Source organism: Macaca fascicularis, chromosome 10 (genome assembly GCF_037993035.2).
Source record: "Macaca fascicularis isolate 582-1 chromosome 10, T2T-MFA8v1.1".
NCBI lineage: Eukaryota > Metazoa > Chordata > Mammalia > Primates > Cercopithecidae > Macaca > Macaca fascicularis.
The window spans coordinates 7,945,167-7,960,375 of NC_088384.1; the positions used below are offsets into that span (position 1 = coordinate 7,945,167).

At 44.9% G+C, this 15,209-nt stretch overlaps 1 protein-coding gene across 3 annotated transcripts in view; it reads left to right on the forward strand.

Moving 5' to 3' along the window:
• EFCAB6 (EF-hand calcium binding domain 6) overlaps window positions 1–15,209 on the forward strand; it is a 309,283-nt gene that overhangs the window by 197,145 nt on the left and 96,929 nt on the right. For all 3 annotated transcript variants that reach the window (XM_005567057.5, XM_065522029.2, XM_074003581.1), the window contains 2 exons: window positions 2,936–3,168; window positions 13,298–13,394. In XM_005567057.5, coding sequence (XP_005567114.3) covers window positions 2,936–3,168; window positions 13,298–13,394 — 330 coding nt within the window. The remainder of the gene's footprint in view (window positions 1–2,935; window positions 3,169–13,297; window positions 13,395–15,209) is intronic.

A 15,209-nucleotide genomic window follows, 5' to 3' on the forward strand; every position in this document is an offset into this window, starting at 1 on the left:
CAAAGCCTCTGTACTACCCACCAACATTGGGGAAGCTGAAGACTGAGGTTTGAGGAGTGATTAGTTTATAAACTTGTGAAGATTAGCCATGTATGATCTCATAGCATCTAGATTGTCCCTCGAGTCCAGAATCCAGGCTGGCCCCACACAGCCCTTACACCTCTGTCCCTGCAGTAATCACACTGGATTGCCATGATTTGCTTCCTGTCTTGCTTCCCTAGTAGACGGTGAGGACCTGGGTGTCAGGGGCCGTGTTACAGTTATGGTGTCTCTGTACCCAGCAGAGTGCTCAGTGCCTGGGAAATGCTGCGCCTTCATGTCCAGAAACCCCCTCTCACAGACGTTGTGGTGAGCATGGCTCGGGGAGCTGGGGCTGCAACAGGGAACAGATCAGAGCACAGCCTCGCGCTTATGTTCTAGGGGGAAGTGCAGTGGACACAGAAACCTCTACTAGGGTCAGGCGCGGTGGCTCACGCCTGTAATCCCAGCACTTTGGGAGGCCGAGACGGGCGGATCACGAGGTCAGGAGATCGAGACCATCCTGGCTAACATGGTGAAACCCCGTCTCTACTAAAAAATACAAAAAACTAGCCAGGCGAGGTGGCGGGCGCCTATAGTCCCAGCTACTCGGGAGGCTGAGGCAGGAGAATGGCGTGAACCCGGGAGGTGGAGCTTGCAGTGAGCTGAGATCCAGCCACTGTACTCCAGCCTGGGCGACAGAGTGAGACTCCGTCTCAAAAAAAAAAAAAAAAGTAAAAAGAAACCTCTACTAGGTCAGGTGGTAACATGTGCCAAAGAGAAAAGTAGAGGATCATGGGAGGCCACAAGCCTGTCAGGGCTGGTGCCACTGTACAGAAGAGTCAGGAAGTGCCTCTCTGGAGAGGGGACACTCGGACAGAGTCATGAAGGAGCCAGAGCCCTGCGGACACTGGAGAGGGCTCCCTGAAACACCCTGAAGCAGGCTTGGCCTGTTCAAAGAACAGCGAGGGGATGGGTGGGATGGGGGTGTAAACGGGTTTACAGCCAGGCCTTGGCCTTAGACTCTGAGTGAGATGGAGAGTCAAGGGGGGTGAGCAGAGGTGCCTCATGCATGACGTCGGCTGTAAGGGATTGCTTGGGGATGATTGCACAGAGCAGAGGCCACGGAGCCGATGATGGCAGCTGGGAGCCGTCGCAAGGTTCCTGCAGGAGTCCAGCAGCCTTGGGTGGGGGCCGAGGTGGTGGGCCTGGGAGAAAGGGTCCAGTGCTAATGCACTCTGAAGGGAGAACCAGCGGGATGTGTGGGCAGACTGGATGTGGGGGTGAGAGGAAGCCAGGGCTCAGAAGGGCTCCCAGGTTTGTGTCTGAGCAACTGGGAGGGAAGAGCTCCACTTACTGGAATGGGAAGACTTGGGAGGAGCAGGGTGGGCACAGAGGGTGGATGTCAGGAGTTTGATTTGGGCCATGCTCAGTTTGACATCCCAGAGAAAATGCCCCCAAACCACTGGAGATGTGAGGCTGTGGGTAGGGGGTCTTGGGGCTGGCAGTGTAGAGGGAATCATCAAGAAACAGATGGGCCTGCACCCTGGGAGGCCCCCTCCAGCAGAGTTAGACATCAGCCTCCCTGCCACACTGTATTGTCTCCCAGAGGCAGGGGCAGCATCTTTTAAATTGATTTCCACAGTATTCAGCATGGCAATTGCACATATTAGGTGCTGAATAATTTTTGGTGAATGAATACATGAGTGAATACAGAGAGAGCTTTCCACAAAATCCCTACACATTTGCATGAGACACTTGGGGTCACAGCAGGTCTTGCCTGATATCCTAAGTAACCTCTGTGGGAGAAGGCTGTAATAAGAGGGGACAAGAGCAATGCCGCCAGAACAGCCAGGTAACTCCCAGGTGAGGGGCTGCGTCAGGTGCCGATGGAACGAGGTGGGTTGGGGCCACGTCAGCAACTTTTCAGTCCTGAGACCCGGAAAGCAGGTGCATGCGGGAAACAGGCATCAGCCCCGGGCAGAGCCTTGCACTTGCTCTACGATCTTAGGCAAATGGCAAGCACAACAAACAGCATTTTAGAGTGCCAAGAAACCCAGCCTCATTCTAAGCGCTTTGCATCATTAGCAAATTCACTCCTCACAAACATCCCAAGGAAGCAGGGACTATCATAGTCCCCATTGTACAGACGAGAAAACAGAAGCACCACAAGGTTAACTATCTCACCCACGGTCGCGTTGCTAGTAAGTGGCAGAGCTGCGGTTTGCAACTGAGCCACCTGCCTGCAGAGTGCATGCTCTGTCATGCAGCAGGGTCTCTAGTCACGGGTTCCCTGGGAACCCTGAGCCTCTGTTTCCTCATCTGCAAAATAGGAATCCCTGTGCCCTCCAACCAGCGCGATGGGCTGAGCGGAAGTCCTTCGGATGTGGCAGGTTTGTGGATCCCAGACATGGCTGATCTCTATCACGGTCATCGAAACAGAGGCCTGGCCTTCAGGTGGCTCCTTGCCTGAGATTCAGTGCGGTATTTGTTTGCCTGTAGACAGAAGCAGCCAAACATGATGAAAGTGATATAAAAAATTGCGAGCAGGATGTTCATACACACCAGAAACCTCCAGCACTTTCTCCTTCCCTTCCTTCCTGGACTAGAAGTTTAAGCTCCACAAACCGAGTGTGTGGAAGGAAAAGAAAAGCAGTCTGTTCCTTTCCCTGAACTCTTAGCATTCAAAGAGGATTGTTTATATCCCCTGGCTAGCTGGAGAGCTTTATAATTTCTTGGGAAAAGCAAAGCATGGTGAGGATATTCCTGGAACAGCCGAGTCTCTAAAAGCAATAGTCAGGGCCCAGCCAAGCTGCCCCTCCTTGCGTGGAGATGAGGCTGTACACGTGGAGGTTTGCATGTGTTGCCGTTCGGGGCTCAAGGAGAAGGGCTTTGACTTGTGTGTGTTTTTTTTTAGGACCCCTATTCTGCCTTCTTTAAAATAGACACTGACAGGGATGGCATAATCAACATGCATGACCTTCACAAATTGCTCGGGCACCTACTGTTTAATCTCAGAGACGACGAATTTGAGCGCTTCCTTGGCCTTCTTGGCTTGAGACTTAGTGTCACTTTAAATTTTCGGGAATTTCGAAATTTGTGTGAGAAGAGATCACTGAAAACAGATGAAGCACCTCAAAGACTCATTAGGTAAGAAGGCAGCACGGTTCCGTGTCTTTGATATATGCCGGCCCGTGCCACTGTGATGTCCGGTATTTCCATGGTGTCCGCAAAGGGATGCCAAGAATGGAGTGATTGTTTTCTTCTTTTTCTTGGTTCAGAAAAAGTCATTCGAGGAATATGCATTCAGTGTAGAACAACCAGAAAATACAGCCCTGGTCTTACCACCTGTGAGCATCATTTTATATTTTGCTGGGTATCATTTCAGTCTTTTTTCATATGCATATACTTACATATGTGTGTGTGACACACTTATATAAATATATACATATATATGTGTATGTCTTTTTTCATATGCATATACTTATATATTCATATGTATATGAAAAAATGTATATACACACATACATACATATACTTATTTTTCTATGTATTAATCTGGGTTCAAAAATATATGCTTTTTGCTCAGTCCTTTAAAATTGACACTTAGGAGACCTATGAGCACAGCCTATCCTCTGTCCAAGGCTGGGCCCGTCCTCTGCAGGGGCAGGCGGAGGGCTGTGCACGAACTCCACGCAGATAAATCTTTGTCAAGTGAACACAGTAACCTTCTTCGGGAACTGATGCCTCCTACCTCCTCTTCACCTCCAGATGTTAATCTAGGTGATGGATGTGAATTTGGGGAACACAGACCGTCTCGTAATAATTGACAGGCACTGAGAAGCTATCTGTGCCAACTGCCTCAGGGGACGCAAGAACCTCCTCCAGACCCTCCCCGGGCAGTGCTGCCCCCTAGGCCCCTGCCCAGCCTATATGGCCTCACTGCCAGCCAGGAGAATCTCAGTGTCCAGCTGAGCTCCAACTCAGTGTTGTCTCCCAGGAAGCACGTACACTCCTTGAAGGCACAATGGGGCTACCATCCAACCCCATCCAACAGTGGCAGCAGGGGATCGCCTGTCCCCATTGGCTCCCTGCTGAGATCTGCTGAGAGCCGACATGCATGAATGAAGTAGCTAGTCAGCTCCTCCTTGACCAATTATTATTACATGAGTAATTGTGAAATGCTGTGTGCTATGCTAGTACCGAGGTGTGTCTTCTGATGTGATGATACAGCATCATAGTGACACTCACTATGCTGTTTTGCCCCTTGAGGCACTCACAGTCCCCAGGGGTTCTAGACATTTATTGCTTCTACCTAGGCAAGGGCAGCTCCCTGAGAGTGGAGCCCTGGAAGCCATAGCCACTGTGCCAGACTGTTGTGACACTTGGGTAGGCTGCAGAAGGCCCTCTGATCTTGCACGCCGATTCTTCCTCCTGAATTCATAGGTTTTATTTTGTCTACACTAAAAAAAATAAATAAAAAAGCAAGCAAGAAAGAAAATGATGATAGCAAAAAGATCATCTAACACGTAAGTTGGACACCTGCTTCCCACGGCTCAGATTCTCAGGAGCTTTAATATGAGACTTCACTGCCTCACATTTAAACAAACAAACACAATTCTTCCCGAAAAATTCTCTGGAGAAAGTTCATTTTCCATTCTCTGCAGAACGAACATGGAAAATTTCAACCACAAAGTGCAGTTTTCCCATTCAGACGACTCAACCTTAGTACTTGTATGTATACGCTCATTCATCAAATATTTACTAAGGGCCTAGTATATGCTAGACATTGTCACAGAATTAGATAGTACAACAATGAATAAGACCCAGATGCTCCTTTGGAGGGGCTCAGGGTCGAGTATAAGACAGGTACAAAATAGAGGATGACTAAGTGCCACAGGAGCAGGAGGCACCTGTGAGTTGCTCAGGAAAAGGAGGGACATTTGAGCTGGGTCTTGAAGTTTGAGTAAGAGTTTGCCAGGTGCAGGCTAGAGGAAGGGTCATTTCAGGCCAGGGAAGAACATTTGCGAGATCACAGAGGCAGGCGGGGGTGTTGAGCACATTCGGGAAACGAGGAGAGGATGCATGTGTGGGATCCACCTGCATGGTGGGCCTGGTTGGGGAGGAGGCCAGGAGGGCAGGAGGGTAGGCTGTGAAGGACATCACCTTCTATCGGTAGGCAGGGGAGGCGTATGCTATGGAGTGAGGGAGTCACACTGTGCTTTAGAAAGATCTTTCTGTGCCCCAGAGTGGAGTGTGGACACAAAGGAGGAGAGGCTGCAGCCCAGTGAGACCTGGCTTGGTCCCCGGGGTCTGATGGACCCAAACCAAGGCACTGCTTCAGAAAGCTAAGCCCCCCTTGGCCAGGCGCTGTGGTGTGTTTCCTGAAGACATGTCCTTTAATACCCCAGCAGCCCTGAAAGAAGGCATTCCCAGCTGGCTTCACAGATGAAGGAGTGGGGGCTCAGAGAACAGTTGAAGATGTGTCCACAAGGACACAGATAATGAGCAGTGGGGCAGGCATTTGAGCCCAGGAGCTTGTTGGGAGGGGCTACCTCCTCTGCCTGGAAAGCCTGCCCTATTCCACCTCCACCACCACGCAGACCTGGATACCACCCCTTTCTAGAAGCCTTCCTGCCCTCTTGGTTGGGCCCCTCTGCTCTCTGGGTCTTCACTTTCCACCCACATCATAAAACCACAATACTTTGGAAAACGTTGAGAGTTCATAACCTTGCTGAAAAGAGGACACTATCATGTTAGCTTCATAACTGCAAAACATTTTCATTTTAAGATATATAAATACCAAGCAGAATGATTGGTCCAATGACTTATTCCTTTTTTTTCTACTTCTTCAATTCCCTTCCAGTCCTTATTTAAAACACACTTGCCTTCACCATTTATCCACTTACAGCCTGCATGGAGTACATTTTGATGCACAAACGTCCTAAAAGATGAAAGAAAATTCTCATGTGTCCTTTTAGCAAAATTAGATAGTCCATCGCCAAATACTGCATGATCAGCTCCTTCGTGTTGGATGACTAACTGAATGAAAATACCAAATTTCCTTTTCTATCCTTAGAAATATATCATTCAGTCATCAAGCGCTTTGGCTGATGTGATCAATGTCACCATCATCTTTGGAATCTAGAGTGCTGTTCTGTCTCTATATGCCTTTCTCTTCTGAATCATCTCATAATTGTGAAATCTCTTCCTATCTCAGATTTTCTTCCCTTAGCCATTTGGGCATAAAGAAGGAATTCTGAATTTCCAGCTGCATTCAGTGAAATCTAATACAACACCCCAAGCATGGTGTCATTGTCTTCTTTTATACACTCTTGAGAAATACTGTAGAACTTTGGGCACCGCAGCAAGAACACTGAAGGGTGATGTCCTAGTGGTGGTTCATTTCAACAGGTGATTCTATCATTTTGGTTTTGTTGTTCTCTCTCTCTCTCTCTCTTTTTAGCAAAGCTGGGAACAGTTGAAGAGTAATAATGAAATATTTGGGATAATATAGTATATTATTTAGGTTAGATATAGTAAGATTAAAATCAACATCACCAAGACCACATAACTTGTCATAGATATATAAGAGGGTTTAATGGATTCAGATGATAATTGCAAAATAGAATGAATTGTTTGTTTGAGACAGAGTTTCGCTCTTGTCACCCAGGCTGGAGTGCAATGGCGCCATCTCGGCTTACTGCAACCTCCGCCTCCTAGGTTCAAGCGATTCTTCTGCCTCAGCCTCCCAAGTAGCTGGAACTACACGCCCGGCTAATTTTTTGTATTTTTAGTAGAGACGGGGTTTCACCATGTTGGCCAGGCTGGTCTCAAACTCCTGACCTCAGGTGGTCTACCTGCCTTGGCCTCCCAGAGTGCTGGGATTACAGGCATGAGTCACTGCACCTGGCCAGAATGAGCTTTATTTTATTAAAAAATAATAATAATAAATAAAATAAGTAATTTATTTTGGAAGACATCTAAGAATAATAAAAGTCATTAATACCAATCGTGATTTTGGTAACATGGCCCTGTTAACCTCATAAAATGACTTAGGAATATTCCTTTCTCTTCCATTTTCTGTATTGTGTAGAATTGTTATTCTTTCTTAGACATTTGATTGAATTAACCAGTGAAGTCATCAAGTCCTGGAACATCCTTTGTTGGAAGGTTTGTAACTATAAATCCAGTTAATTTAATAGTTATTGGATTATTCAGAGTTTCTATTTCGTCTCAAGTGAGTTTTGCTAATTTGCATCTTTCAAGATGTTGGTCATCAGAGTTGTCAAATTCATGGAACTTAATATGGTTCATAATGTTCTTTTATTGTTTTTTAACTATCTGTGAAGTATTTAGTGAGATTCCTTATTTCATTTATGACTTTCATAGTTGATCTCTTTTCTCCTTTCTTCTTCAGCTCAGCTAAGTCTTCTCACTTTCATAGATCTTTTAAAAGAACTAGCTTTTGTTTTATTGATTTTTCTCTATTTTTCTGATTTCAATTTTATTGATTTTTGGTCTTTATTATTTCCTTCTTTCTGCTTGTTTTGGATTCAGTTTCTCTTTTATATTTCTTAAATTGGAAACCCATAGTTTTTATTTGAGTCCTTTTTTCTCTCATATAAACCATTAATGTAATGTATTTCCCTGTAGGCAGTGATGTAGCTGCATTTCACAAATTTGGATATGTTGTAGTTTTTATTTCTATTCATTTCAAATTATTTTCTAATTTCCCTTAAGACTTCCTCTTAGATCCATGGATTGTTTAGAAGTATGTTGTTTAATTTCAAAATATTTGCATAGTGTTCAGGCCAGATGTGGTGGCTCATGCCTGTAATCCCAGCACTTTGGGAGGCTGAGGTGGGCAGATCCCTTAAGATCAGGAGTTCAAGACCAGTCTAGTCAGCATGACAAAATCCCATCTCTACTAAAGAGACAAAAATAAATAAGCCAGCCAGGCGTGGTGGTGGGTGCCTATAATTTCAGCTACTCGGGAGGCTGAGACAGAAGAATTGCTTGAACCTGGGAGGTGGAGATTGCAGTGAGCTGAGGTTGCACCACTGCACTCCAGCCTGGGTGACAGAGTGAGACTCTGTCTCAAAAAAAAAAAAAATGCATAGTGTTTAAATATTGTTCTGTTATTGATTATAATTTAATTCTGTTGTGGTCAGAGAACATATCTTGTGTGATATTAATTCTTTTTAATTAGTTAAGGTTTGTTTTATGACCCTGGATATGGTCTGTCTTGGTAAGTATTTTGTGTATACTTGAAAATAATGTGTATTCTGGTGCTGTTGGGTGGAGTGTTCTGTAAATGTCAGATCAAGTTGGTTATTAGTGTTGTTCAGGTCTTCTATATTCTTGATTATTTTCTGTCTCCTTATTCTATTAATTACTAAGAGAGGAGTGTTGAAGTCTCCAGCAATACTTTTGAGTTTGTCTATTTCTTTTTCTAGTACTGTTAATTTATGCTTCATGTATTTTAAACTCTGAGAAAAAAAATGTGTATTATAATTTCCTAGGTATTTACCACTTCTGTTGCTATTCTTCTCTTTCTGAAGTTCTAAGTTTCTCTCAGCTATCATTCTTCTTCCCCTGAAGAACTTCCTATAGGACATCTTTTAGAGCAGGTCTGTTGGAGACAAATTGTCTTAGTTTTGTTCAATTTATAATATCTTTATTTACTCTTTATTCTTGAAAGATATTTTTGCTGGATATAGAGTTTGGGGTTGACAATTCTTTTGTTCCAGCACTTTAAAAATGTTGTTCCATGGTCTTATGGCCTCCATAATCTGTGGCAAGAAGTATGCAAATATTCCATTTTCTCATATTTAATATGCCATTTTTCCCAGACTTCATTTCTTCTCTTCTCTTTTCTTCTCTTTTCTTTTCTTCTCTTTTCTTCTCTTTTTTTAACTAGATCTCTCACTCTGTCACCCAGACTGGAGTGCAGCGGTGCGATCACAGCTCACTGCAACCTTGACCTCCCAGGTCCAAGTGATCCACCTCAGCCTCCCAAGTAGCTGCAATCACAGGTGAGCACCATCATGCCTACATTTTGTATTTTTTCTAGAGACAGGGTCTTGTCATGTTGCCCATGCTGGTCTCGAACTCCTGAGTTCAAGCAATCCTCCCATCTCAGGCTCCCAAAGTGCTTGGATCACAGGCATGAGCCACCGTACCAGGCCATTCACACTACTTTAGATATTTTTTTTTAATCTTTAGTTTTTCAGACAATTGGGTATAATTTATGATTTGATTTGTTTGACGGTGGGTTTTTTGGTGGTTTTTGTTTGTTCTTTTTTTTTTTTTTAATCTCTTTTTGGATTTATTGAGCTTCTTAAATCTGTAAATTTATGTTTTATGCCAAATTTGTGGTGTTTTCAGCTATTATTTTTAAAAATACTTTTTCTGTACCCATCTTTTTCTTCTCCTTTTGGTACCTCAATGACATGAAGCTTAGACCTTTTGGTTTTGTATCACAGGTTTTGTATCTCTGAGACTATGTTATTTTTATTTTCTCTTTCGTTCAGTTTGAGAGATTTCTATTCATGAGTTTTCAAGTTTGCTGACTCCTCTGTCATTCCATTCTGCCGCTAAGCCAATCCAGTGAATGTCATTTCAGTTACTGTATTTTGGTTATTTCCTTTTTCCTTCTTCTTTCTTTCAAGTTTGTTTGCTCTTACTCCATGAATATAATAGCTGCTTTACAATCTGATAATTTCAACGTCTAGTTCATCTTGGGGTTGGTATCTGTTGTCTTTTACCTTGAGCATTATTGAGATTTTTCTGTTTTTTTATATCACTTTGGACTGTATCCTAGATACTTTAACTGTTTTGTTATGACACTCTGGTTCTGTTAAAATCCTCTGTAGTGTGTCGATTTTTTTTTTTTGTCATTATTTTAGCAGGCAATCAGCCTAGTTAGTTTTAGACTGCAAGTCCTAACGTGCCTTCTGTGGTTTTAATGTCAATTTTGTTTTCAAAGTCATTGCAGTACTCTTCAGGGAAACCCACGTGTGCACCACCCAGAAGTCAGTCTTAACTACACAGTAATCATGTTCTCAAAGCCTGTTGCTATGCTGCTTGGGGTCAGTTCTACACCTGCACACATCAGAGGTGAACCTGGAACTTCCTGCACAGATGTCCCTTCCTCTAACTCTCTCTTCTCTATGATCTCCCCCACACTCTGTAGCCTCCAAGGGCTACTTTTCTGCATCTTCTGGCTAGAAAATCTTAGGTTTTAGCTTATCTGTGTTGCTATTCATGTCTCATGATGAGGGTCACCTTCAGGGCCCTAGTGAGAGAAAAAAAAAAAAGAGAGAGAGAGAAAATTAACATGAATTTCCCAACATTCCTTGAATCACAGGAACCCTTTTTCTCATTTTTTCTAGTTAGAGAAAATTTTAACGTTTTGGCCACTGCTATCATGGGCACCACTACAAAAGTACAGTCTCAGAATTGGGCTGGGAGAGTAAACAGAGACAAAAACGGGAATTCCTGCCGCTGTCTCCTGAAGAGGCCCTCCATCCTGTCCTAGCTCTTTGGTCAGAAAGTCAGCCTTTCTTTTGGACCTTTTTCTGTTCACATCTGCTGCACAGTTCCAGAATTAGGACTGCTCTTGACTCTTAAGCTGGGAACATGGGAGGAAAGCCCCATGAAACTCATAACTTTGTCATTCTTCAAGTTTTTATTTCTCTTTCCGTCAGCCTCTTATTATTTACCTTTTAGTGTCCTCAGATAGTTGCATTTTGTATTCTGTGTAGGATGTTGGGTTGTCGTAAGAAGGAGAGAAAGGGTGAAGTGTGCCTACTCCATCCTAACTGGGACCGGAAGCACCTCCCAAGACCCTGGTACTGCCTGGAGTGTGTTCCCTGAAGTCTTCACGCAGCTGTCAAAGAGCCGCTCCCTGGTCTTCCTGACGAAGTCGCCCCCGCCCCATCATTCTGGGTCCCATGCAGTATCTGAAGTTATCTGAGTCTCTTTCTTTTCTTTTCTTCTTTTCTTTTGTTTTCTATTCTTTTCTTCTCTTTTCTTTCTCTTCTCTTCTCTTCTATTCTCTTTTCTCTCTCTCTCTCTCTTTTCTTTCTTTTTTTTGAGATGGAGTCTTACTCTGTCACCCAGACTGGAGTGCAGTGGCATGATCTCAGCTCACTGCAAACTTCGCCTCCCAGATTCCAGTGATTCTTCTGTCTCAACCTCCCAAGTAGCTGGGATTATAGGCGTGCACCACCATGCCCAGCTAATTTTTGTATTTTTAGTAGAGACAGGGTTTCACCATGTTGGCCAGTCTGGTCTCGAACTCCTGACCTCGTGATCTGCCCACCTCAGCCTCTCAAAGTGCTGGGATTACAGGCATGAGCCACCGCGCCCGGCCGAGTCACTTATTTTTCTTGTGTGTTTGTTGTAAGTTTCTGCATCACAGTGTAAGCTCCTTGGGAATGTGGACTCTGTCCGCATTGCTAGTCATTGTGTCTGCAGGGCCTAGAGCAGCACATAGCGAGTGTTCCTATGAATCTGTGACTGAGGAGCTGGCTGATAGGAAGGAAGGCTGGATCTGACTGATTGTCAAGATTTAACAAGCTGGGCAATAGGAGAGGAATTAAGTAACCACCGGAAAACCTCCTGATCTCTCGAGAGGGACAAGTATGTAAAATGAGAAAGGGGAAAATAGATGGAAAAGCAGTAGGATTCATTGGTTTGCTCATGGATAATTAAGGAAATAATCAAGCCTTATAACCTGGAAAAGAAATCAGGGTGTGGAAAGCAGGGGGCCTAGGGCTGTTTGGATATGCGTTTCGACAGTGAAATCAACTGGGATCCACTGACTTTGCTGAGATAGCACATGCCCCTCGCGGGCTCTCTGACAGCACTTTGGGGAGGCTCAGGTGAGTCCTCTGGTGCAGGTGGGATTTAGGAGGAGTCTAAACGTGAAGGCAGGGCAATAGACATCATTAGGACTTACAGTCCTTTTAAGCAAAAATTGTAAAAACGCAACATAATTCCATCAATCTTCCAAAGCCTTACGTGGTCAAGTAGTGAGAGGGGATTGGCTGGTTGAGTTTGGATCCCTTTCCACCCTCGAAATTCCATGATTCTGCAGAGTCCGGTAGGCAGTTGGAGAAAGATGGCACAGAAAAGCAGGTGAGGGTGTAGTACCGGTGGTGCAGACTCATAGGCAAGCAGCGTCAAGGCTGTAGTTGGGGACGTTGGAAGAGACGACCTCTCAGAAGAGAGTGGGGAGAGACAGCACTGTCAAGGGCAGGGGGAGGCAGGTGGAGAAGGAAAATCACAGTGACTGCAGTTTACACTGGCCGGGCGCCAGGGTGGGTGTGCACATGGGCTTTACACATTTTCCTCCATTCCTAATTTGTTCTAGTGCGTGGAAAGATCCAGGGCATCCCAGCCCCTCCAGCCTCAGCCTTTATTGTGCTTTACTGTGGCCTAGCAGGGACCTGTGAGCACAGGGTCTTTTTTTTAAGTGTCCATCCTGTGAGTAAATATGACAGAATTTTGATCCTTTTTATTTATTTTTATTTTTGAGATAGAGTCTCGCACTCTCCCCCAGACTGCAGTGCAATGGCACGATCTCAGCTTACTGCCAACTCCACCTCCCAGGTTCAAGCAATGCTCCTGCCTCAGCCTCCCGAGTAGCTGGGATTACAGGCATGTTTCTACCATGTCCAGCTCATTTTTGTAGTTTTAGTAGAGGCGGGGTTTCACCATGTTGGCCAGGCTGATCTCGAACTCTTGACCTCAAGTCATCCACCCGCCTTGACCTCCCAAAGTGTTGGGATTACAGGCGTGAGCCAGCACGCCCAGCCCTATCTTTAAATCCTACAAGCCTCACCTTGGAAAATGAGCTGAGAAGTTCCCCCAGTGTTTCTCAACCATTTCCTGTAGTCTCCATTATCTCTCCAACTTGCAAATTCAGAAATAAAAGTTTTTAGCTGTTTTCCTCCCAAGACACTTAATGTTACATTGTGTTTTCCCCCTTCTGAGAATAAATGAGCCCTGTTTGTTTTGTGTGCTGAAAAAACAAAGTTGAATAGCATTTATCTGAAAATGAACAAGGACTTACACAATGTCAGAAGACTTCCCTGGCACGCAGCTGGAGAAATAAGACTGTACTTTAAGAATTAAGTTAAACCAGATGTGAAATAACAGACTTTAATGGTATCCTTGAAACAAACAGGGGGGACAGGGAAACCCCTTGGGAGATTAATGAACCCATTAAATTTCAACACAGTTATTTATTATTTTTTTTTCTTTTAAGACCAAAACAGAAGGTCGCGGATTCAGAACTAGCTTGTGAACAGGCTCATCAGTATCTTGTTACCAAAGCAAAAAACAGATGGTCAGACTTGTCTAAGGTAAGAAAATGATGATTTCCTTAAAAGGAAAGAAAATCGATTTCAATGTTTCAAGACCACTGGGATGATGAAGCTGTTCAGATCCAGCTGCTAAGATGGGAAAACAATTCTGTATACCCAGTGTGGGGACTCCTGCTATTCTTAAAAGATTTTTTCAAACTAAATTCTCACATTCAAGGTCAGGTGAGGTTTAGAAAGATAAGGAATTGTTGGAGTTACATGAACAGAAATTCCTGGCATTACCTCAGGCTTGATATGAGTTAAAAATGTATTCGGTTGGTGCAAAAGTCATCACGGTTTTGGCCATTACTTTAACGGAAAAACCACAATTTCTTTTCACCAACCTAATACATGAAAAATATAAGATGCTGTTGTACTTAATTTTATACAATATAAACATAAATTTTAAAGAGCTGTTTCTTCCTGTCTTGCCAAAATTATAGAAGCACATGTATAAGGCAGATACCCTCCATGTGTAATCATGTAAACTGTGATTATGGTATTGAGATGGGGCTGTCTAATCCAACAGGGCCAATGACAGCCAGACCTACAGGATAATAGAACTGCACGTGCAAAACCGAGTTTGTCCTGAAATCTAGGCTGTGAGATCACCACTTTATAATGCAACAAGAAGGCAATAGCTTCCCTCTAATAAGTATTTTTTAAACTGCATTATGGAAATATTTTCACATTATTTTGAAAAATATCTCCACTTCGTTTCATTTGGTCATTTTCTTTCTGTGTTTGCTCTTTCTTGGCCTGTGCCCAAAACGAAGGTTTGTCTTTGAAGTGCTGCTGACCTCTTGGGACTGTCTCTCCCCAGCCTCCTGTCCCGCTCAGAGTGGACTGTCAGTGCCGTAGACTCCACAGAGTGGACTGTCTGTGCTGTGGCTCTATAGAGTGGACTGTCTGTGCCGCGGGCTCCACAGAGTGGACTGTCTGTGCCGCGGGCTCCACAGAGTGGACTGTCTGTGCCGCGGGCTCCACAGAGTGGACTGTCTGCTGTGGCTCTATAGAGTGGACTGTCTGTGCCGCGGGCTCCACAGAGTGGACTGTCTGCTGTGGCTCCATAGAGTGGACTGTCTGTGCCACGGGCTCCACAGAGTGGACTGTCTGTGCCGCGGGCTCCACAGAGTGGACTGTCTGCTGTGGCTCTATAGAGTGGACTGTCTGTGCCGCGGGCTCCACAGAGTGGACTGTCTGCTGTGGCTCTATAGAGTGGACTGTCTGTGCCGCGGGCTCCACAGAGTGGACTGGCTGTGCTGTGGGCTCCATAGAGTCGACTGTCTATATTGTGTCCTCTATGGAGTGAACTGTCTGCGCTGGCCCACGCCAACCAATCACACAGACTGGAGCTCTGTGTGGCCCACTTTCAGAGCGGCCCTCTAAGTTCAGGGGTTCAGGGCAGGGTCTGCGCTAGAAACTGCACCTGACCCAGTGAACACCAGCTGAGAAGAAAGCAGGGTGCACTATTTGGCATCATCCTCCACACCTTCTCTACCAACTTCTCTTTAACCTTCCTCTCACTTGGGTCTGACTTAAAAAGAGATGAGACCCTTTGCTCTCCAGCCAGCCTTGTCTCTCAGCTGACCCTAGACTCTCTCTTCCTTCCTCCACACTCCCAGTTGCCAATCTTCTCCTGTCTCTTTCTTCTCCCGTCCTGCAGTCTGCCCTCTCAGGACGGTCAGACCAGCCTCCTGGCCCTCATCTGCTGCTGCTGCTCTCTGTGGACCCCAGGGACTCCTGAGGGCCAATTCCAGGGCCCTTTCCAGCTTCATCCTTCCCTGCTTGGATTTATTCAGCACATATTGTGCA